General features: G+C 38.9%; 1 protein-coding gene across 3 annotated transcripts in view; it reads right to left on the minus strand.

Annotated features, from left to right (window-relative positions):
• PXDNL (peroxidasin like) overlaps positions 1-20,444 on the minus strand; it is a 409,080-nt gene that overhangs the window by 65,096 nt on the left and 323,540 nt on the right. For all 3 annotated transcript variants that reach the window (XM_033203626.1, XM_033203627.1, XM_033203628.1), the window contains one exon: positions 159-293. In XM_033203626.1, the coding sequence (XP_033059517.1) occupies positions 159-293 (135 nt within the window). The remainder of the gene's footprint in view (positions 1-158; positions 294-20,444) is intronic.

The raw sequence follows: 20,444 nt of genomic DNA on the forward strand, positions 1-20,444 counted from the left end.
TGGTTACAAAAGTTCTGTCACCAAATGCTGTCTGCTATTTATTATACTCAATATGCATTAAATCATAAAAAATGTGAATCACAATGGGTTGTACATATACATTTCAGGTCAAAAATAACTTCTGTGATGTTTAATAAGTATAACAGATAATCCTTCACCTATCTCCATCTCTTAGCCGCTGAAACTGGGTAACAAACAGGCACATAAGTGTCGGTCCCACTCTCGTACCAGGAATCAGGTCTTCAACCATAAGGGCAGGCCAGAGGTCAATGTCACCTGGAGAGCCGTACAACCTGGAACAGAGACAGGCAGACAGTACATGTCTGAGACCAGAAGTGGCATTGAAAATATTCCTTTTATGAATGACACCAAGCATTATTTTATCCACACAAAAATAGAAAAGTAGATATGATTATTACTGCCTTCTCATTTCACAGGGGAAAGAATTGAGATGAAGGAACCCTCAGGGATCACCCCACAGGCAGGGTCATAACCTATCCAAGGACATATGACACGAAGTCTCATGCAATGTCCCCTGTGCAATTCTTTATAATTATTCTCTAAGCATATGGAATATGACTGTGTGTGTATGTATATATATATATATATATATATATGCAAGTGTCTGTGTTATGCTCATGTATAAATGCATCTAGCTAATTCCTTCAGAAATATATAGAAAATTAACAATTCAGCATTGAGAAATGTCCACGTCAGTGTATATGCTAGGTATGCGAAAAAGTAAAAAGTCAGAAGAAAATCATAATTTGAGGAGATGATAAGATAATAAGTGTTAGATAAGTGTCTCTTGCTAAAAAGGCAGTTAAGTATTTGATCTAAGATTTGAAGTAATTTTTAAAAACAACAAACAAACAAAAAAGCACAATGCAAATGTTTATTATAAGCCAACAGCCGTGGCTCAGTACTCACTTAGAGAAAGAAATATTGATCCATATCCTTGACACTCCTAGTAGGAGTCACTCTTATTGCTGTTTTTTCTCTGTACTCTAATGATAAATGTGACACCAACTTAAATTGTCCCTTATTTTATTTTATTTCATACATATGATTCCCTAAACTACAAATAGTTCAGTTTGCATGTTTTAACCTCGTCACAAATGGAAATATAGTGTTCATACTTCCTTTTTCTCACTCCACAGTTTACTTGGCGATGCAATTGTGTGGTTGCATACATTTGTACCTTCTTCATTTTGTCTGCTGTATAGTAAACAGTCTATTATTGGAAACCATTCCAATTTAGTTTAGTTACACTGGTGATGAACACTTGTGAGGTTTTCAACTTTTACATTAACATTCTCTACATGTTTCTTCATATGCACAAGAGTTTCTCTAGACTAGGCATCAGCACATTTTTACCACAGAGTCAGAGAGACAGTATTTTCAGCTTTGTGGGACAACTGTGGGTTCTGTTGCAACTACCCAACTCCTGTTTTGCATAAAAGCAGCCATAGACAACATATAAACAAATAGACATAGTTATGTTCCAATAAAACTTTATTTACAAAATTAGGAAAGTAGGTCAGATTTGGCCAATTGGCTGTGGTTTGCGGATCCCTGCTCTAGATTATGTTGCGCAAGAGCTAGAATTCTGAGTGCAGAGTATAATATCTTCAATTTTAATAGTTAATGCCAAACTGCTATCCAAAATTGATGTATGATTCATATTCCCATAATGAGTATACAGAATTACTCTGTGATACATATCCATATGTATAGACAATGCCAAACTGCTATCCAAAATAGATGTACAATTCATACTTCCACAAGAAGCATATCAAAACTCTCAATGCTACCTGGAGAGCCATACAACCTGGGACAGACAGGCATATTATTCCTTGACACATTGTAACTTATTCCATTTTACTTTATTTTGTTAGTCAGCTCTCATCACTGCTGCCCTTCCCCGCTTTCTCCTTCTTGGTTTCCATCTTCATTATCCTCTTATTTATCTTCATCTGGCTCCTTTTTGCTGCCACTTCTGCTCCTCTTCCTCTGCCTCCTCCTCCTTTCTTTTCTTAATTTCTGATAATAGGTGGACTTTTTAGATTTCCAAGTGCTTGCTTGAATGTTTGAGGGCCATTTAATTCAGGTGTGAATGTTGTGTTATTGTTTCCTCCTGTTTCAATTCTTTTTTTGAGAGATTTTTTCCTGAAATATTTTGATTTGCATTTCTGTTTTCTTGTTACATAGCTTTATTTGAAATTGGTCTCTCTCTCTCTCTCTTTTAATTCCGATGCGTTTTCATGAAATGAATTTCTGGTTCAATAGCATACTTTTCTATCACTATAGGGAAGTGAAGTCTTTTTGATGCCTGCTTTGGTGGTGATGGGGAAAAGTGGGAGTTAAAATGTTTTGTTTCTCTTTAAGTGCTAGAACATCCTTAATTTAATTTCATTCTGCTTTCATGTCACTATCAAATCTAAAGGGGCACTCTACCCTTTCTCTACTTACCTCCTTCTTCCACCCCCACCCCCCCAAAAAAAGCCATCTCTGGACACTCTCAGATTTGTAACTGATGTTGATAACTCCCAGGTTTCCAGAATTTCATTTGACAACTTAATACTTGGTGCTGGAGTTTTTCCTTCCAGAGGATTTTTTTTCTTTTTTCTTTCTTTTTTTTTTTTTTTTTTTTTGAGACAAGGTCTCACTTTGTTGCCCATGCTGGACTGCAGTGGTGCAATCACACCTCACTACAGCTTCAAGCTCCTGTGCTCAAGGGCTCCTCTTGGCACAGCGCCATCCTTTTCTATATTTTACCTTCCCTCCTTCCCATTTCTTTGTCCATGGAGATTTTTCTAACTAACTTACCCTTCTTTTCCCCAAACCCACAATGTCAGGCCTCTGAGCCCAAGCTAAGCCATCATATCCCTAGTGACCTGCACGCATATATCCGGATGGCCTGAAGTAACTGAAGAGCCACAAAATAAGTGAAAATAGCCTTGATGACATTCCACCATTATGATTTGTTTCTGCCCCACCCTAACTGATCAATGTACTTTGTAATCTCCCCTACCCTTAAGAAGGTTCTTTGTAATTCTCCCTACCCTTGAGAATGTACTTTGTGGGATCCAGCCCCTGCCCACAAAACATTTGCTCCTAACTCCACCGCCTATCCCAAAACTTGTAAGAACTAATGATAATCGCACCATGCTGGCTGCCTCCTTTTTCGGACTCCACCCCCCTGCACCCAGGTGAAATAAACAGCCTTGTTGCTCACACAAAGCCTGTTTGGTGGTCACTTCACATGGACACACGTGAGACATTTGGTGCCAAAGACTCGGATCAGCGGGACTCCTTTGGGAGAGCAGTCCCCTGTCCTCACCCTCACTCCATGAAGAGATCCACCTACAACTTCAGGTCTTCAGACCAACCAGCCCAAGGAACATCTCACGGATTTTAAATCAGGTAAGAGGTTGGAGAAGAGATTTCTCCAACCTCTCTCACTATCCCTCAACCTCTTTCTCCTTTCAGTCTTGGCGCCACCCTTCAATCTCTACTACTTGATTATTCACCTACATGTCAGAGGTGTCTGACCACATGGGGACGCCTGCCTTGGTCTTTCACTCCTAGCAGCAAGCACCGCTTTTCTGGGGAGCAAACAACCCCTGATCCCTTCTCTCCATGTCTCCACACCTTCTCCACTTTCCTGGCAGGCAAGCACTCCCCACCCCTTCTTTCTGTGTCTCTACCCCTTTTCCAGTTTCCTGGGGGACAGGCACCTCTCACCCCTTCTCCACTTTCCTGGGGGCAAGCACCCCCTACCCTTTCTCCACTTTCTTGCGGGGCAAGCCCCTCTCACCCTGTTTCCACTTTCCTGGGGGATGCAAGCACTCCCACCCCTTCTCTCTATGTCTCTACCCTTCTCTTTAAACTTGCCTAAGGGCAACCTTCCACCCTCCATTCCTCCTTCTTCTCCCTTAGCCGGTGTTCTCAAGAACTTAAAACCTCTTCAACTCTTGCCTGACCTAAAATCTAAGCTTCTTATTTTCTTCTGCAATGCTGCTTGACCCCAATACAAACTCGACAGTGGTTCCAAATAGTCAGAAAATGGCACTTTCGATATTTCCATCCTAAAAGATCTAAATAATTCTTCTCGTAAAATGGGCAAACGGTCTGAGGTGCCTGACGTCCAGACATTCTTTAACACATTGGTTCCTCCCTAGTCTCCGTTCCCAGTGCAACTTGTCCCAAATCTTGCTTCTTTCCCTCCCGCCTGTCCCTTCAGTCCCAGCCCCAAGCGTCTCTGAGTCTTTTGAATCTTCCTTTTCTATGGACCCATCTGACCTCTCCTCTCCTCCCGAGGCTGCTCCTCGCCAGGCTGAGCTAGGTCCCAATTTTTTCTCAGCCTCCGCTGCCCCACCCTATAATCCTTTTGTCATCTTCCCTCCTCACACCCGGTCTGGCTTACAGTTTTGTTCCGCGACTATCCCTCCCTGACCTGCTGCCCAGCAATTTCCTCTTAAAAAGGTGGCTGGAGCTAAAGGCATAGTCAAGGTTAATGCTCCATTTTCTTTATCCAACCTCTCACAAATCAGTTAGCGTTTAGGCTCTTTTTCATAAAATACAAAAACCCAGTCCAATTCATGGCCTGTTCGGCAGCAACCCTGAGACGCTTTACAGCCCTAGACCCTAAAAGGTCAGAAGGCCGTCTTATTCTCAATATTTTATTTTATTACCCAATCTGCTCCTGACATTCAATAAGCTGTAAAAATTAAATTCCAGCTCTCAAACACCACAACAGGACTTAATTAACCTTGCCTTCAAGGTGTACAATAACACAGTAGAGGCAGCCAAGTAGCAACTTATTTCTGAGTTGCAATTCCTTGACTCCAGCCACATCTCTAGCACACAAGAACTCCAGACACCTGAACCGCAGCTGCCAGGGGTTCCTCCAGAACCTCCACCCCCAGGAGCTTGGTACAGGTGATGGAAATCTGGCCACCGGGCCAAGGAATGCCTGCAGCCCCGGATTCCTCCTAAGCCATGTCCCATCTGTGTGGGACTCCACTGAAAATCGGACTGTTCAACTCACCTGGCAGCCACTCCCAGAGCCCCTGGAACTCTGGCCCAAGGCTCTCTGACTGACTCCCTCCCAGATCTTCTCGGCTTAGCAGCTGAAGACTGACACTGCCCGATCGCCTCAGAAACCTACAGGACCAACACAGATGCTTTGGGTAACTCTTACAGTGGAGGGTAAGTCTGTCCCCTTCTTAATCAATATGGAGGCTACCCACTCCACATTACCTTCTTTTCAAGGGCCTGTTTCCCTTGCCTCCATAACCATTGTGGGTATTGACGGCCAGGTTGCTAAACCTCTTAAAACTCCCCAACTCCGGTGCCAACTTGGACAACATTCTTTTATGCACTCCTTTTTAGTTATCCCCACCTGCCCAGTTCCCTGTTTTGATCGAGACATTTTAACTAAATTATCTGTTTCCCTGACTATTCCTGGACTACAACCATATCTCATTTCTATCCTTCTTCCCAACCCATAGCCTCCTTCTCCTCTTCCTCTCATATTCTTCCACCTTAATCCAAAAGTATATAGGATACCTCTACTTCCTCTTTGGTGACAAATGATGCACCACTTACCATCCCATTAAAACCTAATCACACTTACCATGCTCAATGTCGATATCACATCCCACAGCATGCTTTAAAAGGATTAAAGCCTGCTATCACTGGCCTGTTACAGCCCGGCCTTTTAAAGCCTATAAACTCTCCTTACAATTCCCCCATTTTACCTGTCCGAAAACCAGACAAGCCTTACAGGTTAGTTCAGGATCTGCACCTTATCAACAAAATTGTCTTGCCTATCCACCCCGTGGTGCCAAAGCCATGTACTCTCCTATCCTCAATACCTCCCTCCACAACCCCTCCATAACCCATTATTCTATTCTGGATCTCAAACATGCTTTCTTCACTATTTCTTTGTACTCTTCATCCCAGCCTCTCTTTGTTTTCACTTGGACTGATCCTGACACCCAACAGGCTCAGCAAATTACCTGGGCTCTACTGCCGCAAGGCTTTGTGGACAGCCCCCATTACTTTAGTCAAGTCCAAATTTCTTCCTTGTCCATTATCTATCTCAACATAATTCTTCAGGAAAACATGTGCTCTCCCTGCTGATCGTGTCTGACTAATCTCCCAAACCCCATCCCCTTCTACAAAACAACAACTCCTTTCCTTCCTGGGCATGGTAGGATACTTTCGCCTTCAGAACCTGGTTTTGCCATCCTAACAAAATCATTACATAAACTCACAAAAGCAAACCTAGCTGACCCCATAGATCCTAAATCCTTTTGCCACTCCTCTTTCTGTTCCTTAAAAACAGCCCTAGAATCTGCCCCCACACTAGCTGTCCCTAACTCATCCCAACCCTTTTCATTACGCACAGCCAAAGTGCAGGGCTATGCAATTAGAGTTCTTACGCAAGAGCCAGGACCATGCCCTGTAGCCTTTCTGTCCAAGCAACTTGACCTTACTATTTTAGCTTAGCCCTCATGTCTGTGTATGGTGGCTGCTGCTGCCCTAATATTTTTAGAGGTCCTCAAAATCACAAACTATGCTCAACTCATTCTCTACAGTTCTCATAACTTCCAAAATCTATTTTCTTCCTCACACCTGACACATATACTTTCTGCTTCCCAGCTCCTTCAGCTGTACTCACTCTTTGTTGAGTCTCCCACAGTTACCATTGTTCCTGGCCCGGACTTCAATCTGGCCTCCCACATTATTCCAGATACCACACCTGACCCCCATGACTGTATCTCTCTGATACACCTGACATTCACTCCATTTCTCCATGTTTCCTTCTTTCCTATTCCTCACCCTGATCACACTTGGTTTATTGATGGCAGTTCCACCAGGCCTAATCACCACTCACCAGCAAAGGCTGGCTATGCTATAGTATCTTCCACATCTATCATCGAGGCTACTGCTCTGCCCCACTCCACTACCTCTCAGCAAGCCGAACTCATTGCCTTAAGTTGAGCCTTCACTCTTGCAAAGGGACTACACATCAATATTTATACTGACTCTAAATATATCTTCCATATCCTGCAACACCATGCTGTTATATAGGCAGAAAGAAGTTTCCTCACTATGCAAGGGTCCTTCATCATTAATGCCTCTTTGACAAAAACTCTACTCAAGGTTGCTTTACTTCCAAAGGAAGCTGGAGTCATTCACTGCAAGAGCCATCAAAAGGCATCAGATCTCATTGCTCAGGGCAATACTTATGCTGATAAGGTAGCTAAAAAGCAGTTAGCATTCCAACTTCTGTCCTTCATGACCAGTTTTTCTCCTTCTTATCGGTCACTCCCACCTACTCTTCCACTGAGACTTCCACCTATCAATCTCTTCCCACACAAGGCAAATGGTTCTTTGACCAAGGAAAATATCTCCTTCCAGCCTTATAGGCCCATTCTATTCTGTCATCATTTCATAACCTCTTCTATGTAGGTTGCAAGCCACTAGTCTGCCTCTTAGAACCTCTCATTTCCTTTCCATTGTGGAAATCTATCCTTAAAATATCACTTCTCAGTGTTCCATCTGCTATTCTACTACTCCTCAAAAATTTCTCAGGTCCCGTCCCTTCCCTACACATCAAGCTTGGGGATTTGCCCCCACCCAGGACTGGCAAATTGACTTTACTCACATGCCTTGAGTTAGGAAACTAAAATACCTCTTGATCTGGGTAGACACTTTCACTGGGTGGGTAGAGGCCTTTCCCACAGGGTCTGAGAAGGAAATTTCTTCCCTTCTGTCAGACATAATTCCTCGGTTTGGCCTTCCCACCTCTATGCAGTCTGATAGCAGATCAGCCTTTATTAGTCAAATCACCCAAGCAGTTTTTCAGGCTCTTGGTATTCAGTGAAACCTTTATATCCCTTACCCTCCACAATCTTCAGGAAAGGTAGAACAGACTAATGGTCTTTACCTCACCAAGCTCAACCACCAACTTAAAAAGGACTGGACAATACTTTTACCACTTGCCCTCCTTGGAATTCAGGCCTGTCCTCAGAATGCTACAGGGTACAGCCCGTTTGAGCTCCTATATGGACACTCCTTTTTATTAGGCCCCAGTCTCATTCCAGACACCAGACCAACTTGGACTGTGCCCCAAAAAACTTGTCATCCCTACTCTGTTCTGTCTAGTCATACTCCTATTCGCCGTTCTGAACTCCTCATAAATGCCCTGCTCTTGTTTACACTGCCGGTTTACACTGTTTCTCCAAGCCTTCACAGCTGATATCTCCTGGTGCTATCCCCAAACCACCACTCTTAACTCCCTCTTAAAGTAAATAAATAATCTTTGCTGGCAGGGCTATGCTGAACCTCCTTGGGCACTCTCTAATTAGAAGTCCTGGGTCCTCCCAATTCTTAGTCCTTTAATACCTGTTTCTCTCCCTCTCTTATTCCATTTAGTTTTTCAATTCATACAAAAGTGTATCCAGGCCATCACCAATAATTCTATATGACAAACGTTTCTTCTAACAACCCCACAATATCACCCCTTACCACAAAATCTTCCTTCAGCTTAATCTCTCCCACTCTAGGTTCCCAAGCTGCCCTTAATCCCTCTCAAAGCAGCCCTGAGAAACATCGCCCATTATCTCTCCACACCACCCCCCAAAATTTTCACCACCCCAAGACTTTACCACTATTTAGTTTTATTTTTCTTATTAATATAAGAAGACAGGAATGTCAGGCCTCTGAGCCCAAGCTAAGCCATCACATCTCCTGTGACCTGCACGTACACATCCAGATGGCCTGAAGCAACTGAAGATCCACAAAAGAAGTGAAAATAGCCTTAACTGATGACATTCCACCATTGAGATTTGTTTCTGCCCCATCCTAACTGATCATTGTACTTTGTAATCATCCCCACCCTGAAGAAGGTGCTTGGTAATTCTTCCTACCCTTGAGAATGTACTTTGTGGGATCCATCCCCTGCCCGCAAAACATTGCTCCTAACTCAACCACCTATCCCAAAACCTGTAAGAAGTAATGATAATCCCACCACGCTGGCTGCCTTCTTTTTTGGACTCAGCCCACCTACACAGAGGTGAAATAAACACCCTTGTTGCTCACATAAAACCTGTTTGGTGGTCTCTTCACACGGACACACTTGAGACACACAAACTTCCAGGGAACGTGGAGTTTCAGTGGCAGCTCCGAGAACTTGTTATTTTCAGACTTGCCATTGAAACTCATGCCATTTTCTGTCTCTCACTAATTCTGAAGGTATGAATCGTGTGTTATTTTGTGTTCTCGTTGTTGATCTTACAGATTCGGAGAAGGCTGTGGTGAGAGATTTAGAAATAAGGGACAATTATTTTCCTAGGGCTAACCTGAAAAAATGTCTTTTTCAAAATGTGTGGTAATCTGAGGGGTGTGAAATGGTGTTTCATTATGATTCTGGATTTTCCTAATGAATTATACAATTGAATATCTTCTACATGTTGATTGAAAATTTAGTTTTTTCTTATATGAAATGTGTATTTACACCTTTCACCTTTTTTATTTTATTTTATTTATTTTTTGCTTACTGTTAATTCTCTACATATTCTGAATGCTAATACTGTGATCTATGTCCAAATGTATTCTTTGTATTTGTGGTGGATTATATTGGATTCTCATGAAAATATTTTCTTAATCTTCAAGTCATTTTATCAATTTTTATATCAACTTTACAATTTTTTGTACCTTACTGAAAATTTCTTTCTTTCCCCAATGCCATAGAGATATTCTCTTTTATTTTTTGTGAAGTTAAAATTCTGCCTCTCAGATTTAAGTCCCCAATCTATCTGGAATTGATTTTCATATAAGATATGAGATCAGAATCCATACTCATTTTTAATCCAAGGGTAGCCAGTTGGTACCACACCACTTACTGAATGTGTTCTCACTTCTCACTGATGTTTCTTGCAACTCTTTCAAATATGATACTTCCATATATGAGCTATTTTTCTTGTGGCTCTCTATTCTATTCTACTGTCCTAATTACTAAAAGCTTTCTAGCAGTGCACTTGGCTTCCCTGGGCCACATTGAAAGAAGAAGAATTGTCTTGGGCCACACATAAAATACACTAACACTAAGAATAGCTGATGAGCTAAAAAAAAAAAAAAAAAAAAAAAAAAAATCACACAAAAAAAACTCATAATGTTTTAAGAAAGTCTATGATCTGTGTTGGGCCACATTGAAAGCCATCCTGGGCTGCATGCCTCCCACAAGCCACAAGTTGGAAAAGTTTGCTTTATGGAAGGGTTGCTAACTGGAACATCAAGCCACCCTACTATGTTCCTCTTGGCCATCAGCTTTACCAATTTAATTTTAGAATCAGCTGTTGATGCCACAAAGAAGCATTCTTCATTGGCATTACAATAAATATATCATTTGGGGGAAGCACTGATATATCAGTTTTACTGAATCTTTCTACACCTAACATTTAATTAATGCTTACAATAGAATTTTGAGATGTTCTTTATTTAGTTAGGATGTTCCATTTTTCCTAGAATACTAAGAGCCTTTCTTAAATTCTAGAGAAATATTGCATTTTACATGGATTATTTTTTCTGCCAGTACTGAAATGATCACTTTTTACTTTTTATTCAGCTTATGACCTAAATTATATCAACACTTTAAAAATCTTGGACCAATTATATTACTGAAACGAGCCTATTATGGTCATGTTATATATATGTATGTACATATGGCACTCAACTTGAGTTTTCAATGCTTTGTTTATAATTTTTATATACATTTATATGAGATGTTGTCTTGTAAATTTCCTTGCCTTGTACTGTTATTATTTATTTTAATATCACAATGTTTTTAATATCAAAGTGTTACTGGCCTGAGAAAGTAAGTTAGTGTTCCTTCTGTTGCATTCCCTAAATGACTCGATGGGCCTTTGGAACCACCCAAATTACATTTATAAGTGGAACACTAGGCTTGATTTTGTATAGCAGTTTTAGGTTCCCAGCAAAACTGAGTGAAAGATACAGAGATTTATCATACACCCCTGCGTTACTTCTTTAAAATAAGTAAAAAAAAAAAAAAAAAAAAAAAAGGATTGATCTCTGAATGGCTAGAATTAAATTGTTGCAGAATATGAGAAATAATAGTAATGGAAATCAGAAAGTTACATAGGGTCAGATTTATGTCTAAGAACTGTAAGAGTCCAGATAAAAAATAGTACTTAGAGGTTTTAGAAGTTAGAACATTGAACTTTCCCAGAGAGTATAATCCTGGCTTTGTTAATTTCAGTTCTTCATCATTGATCTGTTTCTCATCTCTTAAATAATCCAGCTAAGCGTCAACTATTCCTGTCCTTATTGTTCTATATTACTTTACCATGGCTCACCACAGCAGGTCCAAGAAATGCTGGGAGTCTTTGTGCATATCCTATATAAGTAACTTATTAATCGTGTATAGCCTATGTTTGGAAAAATAAATCCTCTCCACTTTCCTTAGAGGGAAGTCTGAGATCCATAAGCTCTCAAAATATTTCTTATTAATTCATCTGCATTACTATGGAGAATATCAATTCTATTTTTTAAAACTTTTTCAATTGTAGACATTGTAGCTCTTCTTTTGTGGTTATAATTGGTCACTAGTAAGATTATAAAGCAGCTTCTGTGTTAATAGCTTTGGTATGTCATTTCACTTGTCAACTTTCACCCCCAAACCTAATGTCAAATGTTTGTTCCATAACTTAAAATGATAATCCAATATAAGGCAGCATGGGGTTTTATGACTGCAAAGAGATTTGTAATCTGACATGGCATCTAAGGGGCACTGTCCCTGAAAGTGAGAATGACAATACACATCAAATCCATTTCTATTGCATGCAGCAGCAAATACAAAGGGCGCTGGTACTTTTGGCCAGAATTCCCCTAAATGCAGACAGCATGAGAGAGTACTGCCCAAAGCAAGGCTGCAAACTGCCATCATAAAATCTCCTGGCTTTGGTAATGTACCATCTAACTATGTTTAAATTTACCTTCTAACCTTTTCCATGATTGCAAAACAAAAACACACATGGAATGAGTAAACAGTCTACCTATGTTTAAAAAAAAAAGTGTGCTTTTGTTGGTATTTTGATATACAGAGAGTTGAAAGAAGATTTGCAGATCTTGAAATGAGCTATTTCATGCCATAAAGACCACAGTGTCAATTCATATCTAATTTCATAATGACAGTTTGACTTAAAGTCGGCTTTAGAAGGAAGGATAATAATAATAACTTTCAATCAACTGGATCATTCACAGAGACACAAGGGCAGAGGTCCTGTATGGAATTTTTTCAGGGTTATACATGCTCACCTGATTAGAGAGTGAAAGACAGATAGTGCAGCAATGTATGGTTTTAATGAAACAAATAAAAATCCTTCCCCAAAACACAAAGCAAAGGTTCTTTGTGATCAAGTGCCCTTGTGGAAAAGCTTTCTGAGAGACATCTGGATTTTCAGAGCAAATATGATCATTTAATAGCTTTTAGAGAAAAAATATATTTGCAACATGTCCTTTGGCAAAAAAAGAGGCAAAATACCCTTGTGTACTCTCACACAGAATAAAATTTCCTCTGCCTCAGGAAGACTGCATCCATTTAAGGGAAGTAAATGACATTTTACATCAGAGAAATTAAAACAATGAAAACATCCTATCCCACTAGCATGATTAGTCAGATCAGACACATGATACAAAATAATCTTATGGTTACCAGCACTGAAATAAAGGTGAATGACCAAAAAACAAATAAATAAATAAATAAATAAAAATAAAAAATAAAAATCTTATGGTTAATTTGAGTCACTAACAACACCAGACAGAAAAATTGTTTCTTTACCTGGAAGAAAACTTTCCGAGAATACTTTTTATTAAAAGCTATCTTGGGGCCGGGCGCGGTGGCTCAAGCCTGTAATCCCAGCACTTTGGGAGGCCGAGATGGGTGGATCACGAGGTCAGGAGATCGAGACCATCCTGGCTAACATGGTGAAACCCCGTCTCTACTAAAAAATACAAAAAACTAGCCGGGCGAGGTGGCGGGCGCCTGTAGTCCCAACTACTCGGGAGGCTGAGGCAGGAGAATGGCGGGAACCCGGGAGGCGGAGCTTGCAGTGAACTGAGATCCGGCCACTGCACTCCAGCCTGGGTGACAGAGCGAGACTCCGTCTCAAAAAAAAAAAAAAAAAAAAAAGCTATCTTGGGACTCTAGATGTTTCCTCAAAAATCTTAAGGACACCACGTTTTTGTAAAAATAAATTTTTCTACAATTAAAAATGTATGCATTTTAGAAAACTATATGTAAAGCTTTATGTTAACAAACATCTCTGTAACAGAAATAGCACAGAAAAGTAAACAAATGGGAAAAATGATTCAAGCAACTTTTATTTTTAAACAAGTATATAATACTATTCATTTATGGGAGGAGGAACTTTTCTTTCTACTACTACTTTAAAGGAGGAAAATAACCTAAGCTATTTATACAAGATTTTACATAGAACTAAAATGTAATAGTCATCAAATTTTCAAAAGCAGAATACAGAATATAGAACTCTGTAATTATGTCTCATATTAAAAATAATCATTTAAACTTTGTTTCATGATTAGAAGAAAAAGGAAAGAAGGGCTATAAATATAAGAAGAAAATTAAGAAATAGAATAAAATCAATGAAGGCAGAGACATCAAGAACAAGACAGAGATAAGTCCAGGCAGTCATTGAGACTGAGATAGACTTCCACATAAGAAAAGAGACAGGTCCATATCCAATAAAAATTCACATGTACTGAACAGTAGCATATTTGAACAACACTTACATCATGATAGCTATTAACAATTAAATCATTTTTAACTCCAATGGATAAATTTGCTTTTCACTGTCACCTTCAGGATGAAATACAAATAAGTTTTTTAAAAACTATTTTATTAAATTCTACCTACATACAGTAATCCTTTGAAATCCTGGGCCTGAGACATGTTCTCCTTTTATTTAAAGCGTTGACTAAATAAACATCAAGTATTAAGGACACACAGTGTCCAGGTGAGACTACCCACATCATAACCACAGAAGCAGAAAAATAGCTAAAAAGGAAAAAAAAAGAAAAAAACACTTTCCAGTGTGTAAGACAATGTCATTAAATGTCATGTTTACACACTACATAAGATGAGTTAGCATACATTCTGGGTAAGTAATCTACAGTAATAAATCATGCTTTTAATCCCTGATTGAGAAGTTAAAGATTAACTTTCCATTCAATCCACATATTCTTAAGGGTTCCCGGAGTTTTCTAGCCACCAGTCTAGACTGAAAAAGGGCTAATTAACAGCCCCTAATTTAAAGAGCATAGACCAGTCAGAAGGCAAAAACAGATATTTAAAACATAAACTACATTTTTATACCACATGATATGGTTTGGCTGTGTCCCTGCCCAAATCTCATCTTGAATTGTAGCTCCCATAATTCCCATATGCTGTGGGACGGATCTGATGGGAGACAACTGAATCGTAGGGTGGTTTCCCCCATACTATTCCCCTGTTACTGAATAAGTCTCACAAGAGCTAATGGTTTTATAAGAGGTTTCTCCTTTCACTTGGCTCTCATTCTCTCTTGCCTGCCACCATGTAAGACATGCCTTTCACCTCCCACCATGATTGTGAGCCCTGCCAGCCAAGTGGAACTATAAGTCTATTAAACCTCTTTTTCTTTATAAATTACCCAGTCTCCAGTATGTGTTTATCAGTGGCATGAAAACGGACTAATAGACCATGGTATTGATAAAAAGCAGATAATGAATAAAAGAATAGCTATCCATTGGTGGAATTCAGGACACTTAACAGAAATGTTGGGAGATTTATTCTTTTTTTTTTTTTTTTTTTGACATCAGAGTCTTGCTCTGTCACCCAGGCTGGAGTGCAGTGGCATGATCTCAACTCACCACAACCTCTGCCTTCCAGGTTCAAGCAATTCTTCTGCCTCAGCCTCCGGAGTAGCTGGGACAACAGGCGCATGCCACCATGCCTGGCTAATTTTTGTATTTTTAGTAGAATTGGGGTTTCACCATATTGGCCATGCTGGTCTCGAACTCCTGACCTTGTGATCTGTCCTCCTCGGCCTCCCAAAGTGCTGGGATTACAGGCGTGAGCCACTGCGCCCAGTGGGGTCATTTATTCTAAGCTGAAAAATCACATCCCTATGTTATGATACTGGTAGTAGTAAGATAGATGACTGATAGAAAAAGAGATAATGATAGATATAGCGAGATGACAGAGAATTAGAAACAAGTGACAGATGACTGATAAAGATAAAAGATAGAGATAATATAGATAGATAAGAGATAAAGAAATTATAGAAATAGATAATAGATACATAAGTACGTAAGTGGATAAATAGATAATAGATAGAAACTTCATCTCTACTAAAAATACAAAAATTAAGTGGGTGCAGTGGCACGCACCTGTAGTCCCAGCTACTAGGGAGGCTGAGGCAGAAGAATTGTTTGAACCCAGGAGGTGGGAGGTTGCAGTGAGCCAGGATCGTACCACTGCACTCCAGCCTGAGTGACAGATGACAGAGCAAGACTCCATCTCAAAAAGAAAAAAAAAAAAGAAAGAGTCTTTTCTACATACCAGCCAAGTGTTGTCACTTGGCATTTTATTTCTATTATTCTATTTAATCAACTATATACACTTGATTTATAAATTTCATGTATGTCCTCAAAATTGCAAAACTATTTTGGCTTGACTCTCTGACTTTTTTCCAATCTTATGAAATCCATTACAATGTGAGAGCTTCTCCACTCAAATCTGATTTCCCACTGTTCTACTCTTTCACAATCAGAGATGAACTAAGCTTTTCCTTCATTCAGCAAAGGAAGCCTATAGTCAGGACCTCCTCAACTATCCACCACAAACCATGCTATTGCACAGATCTCATAATTGTCCCCCACTCTTACAATTTTCCCTTTTAGATAACATTCTAAACGGATGAAAATTATGCCGTTATAAAAATGATCAGGCTTCATTTTGTTTCTCCAGCTGATCAGTCCCAATAGGGCCCATTGCATTGAAATTTAAAACCAATGTTAAGTATAGTAATAGAGCCATCTTTGTTTCCAGGTGGGCATGTTCCAGGGAAGGACCATAAGGACGTCTCACTTTGTATGCCAGGCCCCATCAAATAGACTAACTACTGGCTGTTATGACAGCCATGTCTAGAAGAAGTCAGAGATTGCCTCTATGTTCAGTAGGAAAAAATCCTGTGAGAGTTTAGCAGGGCTTGTCACAGATGCAGGAGGAGAGACAGGTCACACAATTGCTAGTTTTTTGCCTTTTCTAAGCCAGTGAGTGCTTCATCATTCACTACAGTATCACTTGTGTACCTTTTACTAAGCAAATAGGTGGAATAAAGTAGATACAATAAATATTTATGAATTAATGTAATTACTAATTGAATAAATACATGAATATTACAGTAAAAAGAGATGTTTCTATTTCAAAACTGCTAAAAATGTTTTTGTTGTTGTTATTTTCACCTTAAATATGTTTTCAAGTTTTATCAAACGTCATTTTGGCATACTCTGAGATGACTGAATACGTTTTATAACTGTATATTCTAATAGAATGTCCTATATTGATACTAACTCAGTTTTATATTCTGGACTTATATTAATTATTCCTTCTTAATCATGTTGGACTATTCTTAAACTATTGATGATTTGACTGACAAACATTTTTTTCTAAATGTTATTCCCTAAAAAAAATGACTTTAGGGTTAACATTACAGATCCTTTCTTAAGGTTTATACCAGAGCCATGCTAATTTCAGATAATAAATCAAGTGGGTTATCATCTTTTTATATATTCCATAATACTGCATAATGTGTTCTTTAAAATTTGAAATGTTTTGTCTAGCTAGAACTCAGAAACTATTAAAAGCAATTTTTCAATTATTTCAAATTAATGTAGGCTCTGTTTTGATATTGGTTTTCTTATTATTCTAAGACCAAATGGAAAATTATTCAATTACTATGATTTTCAAGCTATCTTTATAAAAACACAAATAGTAATTTCTTAGAAATCTGTTTTTTTTATGTTTTTGTAACTTAACTTTCAGTTTGGGAATATATTAATCAGTCTTTTTTTTCAACTTTTTACTTTATTAACTTTTGCTTTTGTATTTATTCTTTCCAACTTGAGTTAGACACTTAACATAAGTGAAAAATATCTGCTATGCTCATCCTGTGAGATTTTTGGTTGTTGATTACCATAACCTCACCTATCTAGACTGATACAGGTTTTCTTTTTTTTTTTTTTTTTTTGAGACGGAGTTTCACTCTGCCACCCAGGCTGGAGTGCAGTGGCCAGATCTCAGCTCACTGCAAGCTCCGCCTCCCGGGTTCACGCCATTCTCCTGCCTCAGCCTCCCGAGTAGCTGGGACTACAGGTGCCCGCCACGTCGCCCGGCTAGTTTTTTGTATTTTTAGTAGAGACAGGGTTTCACCATGTTAGCCAGGATGGTCTCGATCTCCTGACCTCGTGATCCGCCCGTCTCGGCCTCCCAAAGTGCTGGGATTACAGGCTTGAGCCACCGCGCCCGGCCAAGTTTTCAAATACATACATTCTACTTCCTATGTGAGATGTTCTGCAGATGAGTACATTGGTACTGGTTCTGTTCATTAAATGTGAGGACTCAAGTCCTTCTTCAATTTTATAACTCTTCTATTGCTAACCCTTCAAACTGGGTCTCTCTCTCATTCCTGTTTTCTACCTCTTGGAACTTCTATAAATATTTTATGTTTTCAATCTTTTGTCTCTATCTCTAAATCTCTTATTATTTATTCTTCTCATCTATCTGTACTACACGCTGAGTGAATTCTTCAGATTTGTCTTCCAGTTCACTATTTTTTTATTCAGCTATTTCTGGTATGCTGTTTCACTATCTATTGAAATCTTAATTTCAATTATATGTATCATGTCTTGAAATTCAGTTTTTCAAATACCTGTATTTTTACCTTTTCCTTTTGACATGGTTTCTATTCATTCTCTTACTTAGTTATGTTAAATGCACATAGTTTAAAGTCGCTCCTATCGTTTTAATCTCCCTAAGTTCCATTTTTATTTTGTTTTGTTTTGTTGCTTTTCATTTATTCTCATCGCTATCTTGCAGCTATGCATTTGCTGAAATGAATTTTAACTTGCATATGTGAGAAGGAGAGAACTTCTTGGGAGTTTGGTTTGTCATTCCCGTGATTGTCTGTATGCACTGGGTCGTAAAAGAATGCCTAGAGAGTGATTTCACATGTGCTTGTGCCAGGATTTCAGGGGTTTCATGTGCCCATGGGCTGTTTTTCATGTTAATTTATCTTCTTGTCTTTCCAGCACCATGGTGTTTGAGTAAATTCAGATTCTTTTCCTGTGTAACACAGGCTGGCATTAGAATTTCAAAAATTTTCCTGTTTTATTTTAGCTTCAGTCCCTGATGTTTACTCGAGAAACCATATTGCTGCTTCCTCTTTCCTGATGGGAAAGGATTTTCTAGTTCCCTTTATCCTTCCAGAGATGAGGCAGGATTTCAGGCTTTCTGCAGACAACTCTGTTTCAGGACTCTGACCGGGTGGATTCCATATCTCCTTACCCTGAATGGGTACTAAAACCTAAATTCTAATAACTAGGATCAATGTCTATGACTGATAATCCTGGGCCAAGACAGCATATTCATTCCTGATTTCTCTCTGGCTTTTAAGTTTCCTTGTGCTTTCTGACATGTAAGAATTGCCCTTTTTTTTTTTAGCTTGTTTATGTTTAAAGCCATTCTTTATAGTTTTACTTTTTGTTCAATGGTTCTATGTATTTTTTAGCAAAAAAGAAGCTTATTTTACCAAATTGATTATTTGCCAAGAAATTCTCAACCTGCCAGTGAAAAGAGGCTATTCGTCAAATGCCTTATAAAACACATCATTCTCTGTTTAAAGTAGCTTTTATATCACATTTCCCCATGATGGAATAGGCAAGAAAACACAAAGAAGAGTTTTTAATATTATATATAGCACAAATGTTTACATGTTTTAATTCATTTTCAAATATTTTCAGGTAACTAAAAGTAGAAAATAAACTAATGACTTCATTGGCTATAGAAGTCATGCCCCCCACCGAAAAAAAAAAAAAAATTCTATTCTAGCTAAAAAATGTTATGAAGTAACATTAATTGTTAATGAGAAAATTAGGGTATAGGCCAAACTATCCAAATGTTGCATAGAACATCTGGCATTATGCAAAATGAAAGTAAATATTGACTTAATTCAGTCTTTAAAAACATTCTAAACTGATTCAAACTAGTTTTTGTCTGCCTTAGGCTCATAAGTATTTGCAAAGGAGAATATTTTAGAGCTATTTAAAAGCATTCAGTAAGTTTCCTGTGGCAACCAATGAATAATATGCCCAGGGAAGTGGAAACTCAGATAGATCATGCAATTTGGCCAAGATCACAAAGTTAATTACTAGGAACCCAAAAAAGCACCAAGGTAGTATTTTCAGCACATTTTCCGAAATTCTCTGCCTTCTCCATATTAATTTTGGATGAAAGAAGTACAAATATTAATTCACAGATATCTTTATTACAATGTATAAAGGCTTTAAAATATTTTCTGTGCATTCTATAAATTTGCCTGATAACAGCTATTGCTCTCTTCACACAAAAACATAAAGCACATTGGTTGCTTTCCCCAATTCCAGCCAAGAAATGAAGATGTGGATTCAGGTTCTCTGAGGATCTCTATTTGTTTAATGAGGTGACAAGTCAACCTCACTAAATGGCACAAAGCACAGATTTTCAACAGCAACAGTGGTGCCATTTCTATTGTGAGGTTAGGAGAGATTGATTGGCATAAAAATTAATAACAAATTTCCTCAATTTTAATGTAAAGAGAAGATTAGAGAGTATACAAATGGGAGTATTCTCTCTCTTTTTTTTTTGAGACGGAGTCTCGCTCTGTCGCCCAGGCTGGAGAGCAGTGGTGCAAACTTGGCTCACTGCAAGCTGCGCCTCCCGGGTTCATGCCATTCTCCTGTCTCAGTATTCCAAGTAACTGGGACTACAGGCACCCACCACCACGCCCGGCTAATTTTTTGTATTTTTACTAGAGACGGGGTTTCACCATGTTAGCCAGGATGGTCTGGCTCTCCTGACCTCGTGATCCACCGGCCTCCGCCTCCCAAAGTGCTGGGATTACAGGCGTGAGCCCCCGCGCCCGGCCGAGAGTATTCTCACTTGCAGTCATTTGAAAATCTATTTCCTGAGCAAAAGAAAATACTGAGTTACACATCACTAACTATGAATTTTACTTAATTTAAAGCCAGTCTCCTGTGTTTTCATTCTGAAGTATACATTTTATGTGAATGTCATGCTGCTCTGAAAG

Source organism: Trachypithecus francoisi, unplaced genomic scaffold (assembly GCF_009764315.1).
Source record: "Trachypithecus francoisi isolate TF-2019V2 unplaced genomic scaffold, Tfra_2.0 Lachesis_group7, whole genome shotgun sequence".
Classification (NCBI taxonomy): Eukaryota; Metazoa; Chordata; class Mammalia; order Primates; family Cercopithecidae; genus Trachypithecus; species Trachypithecus francoisi.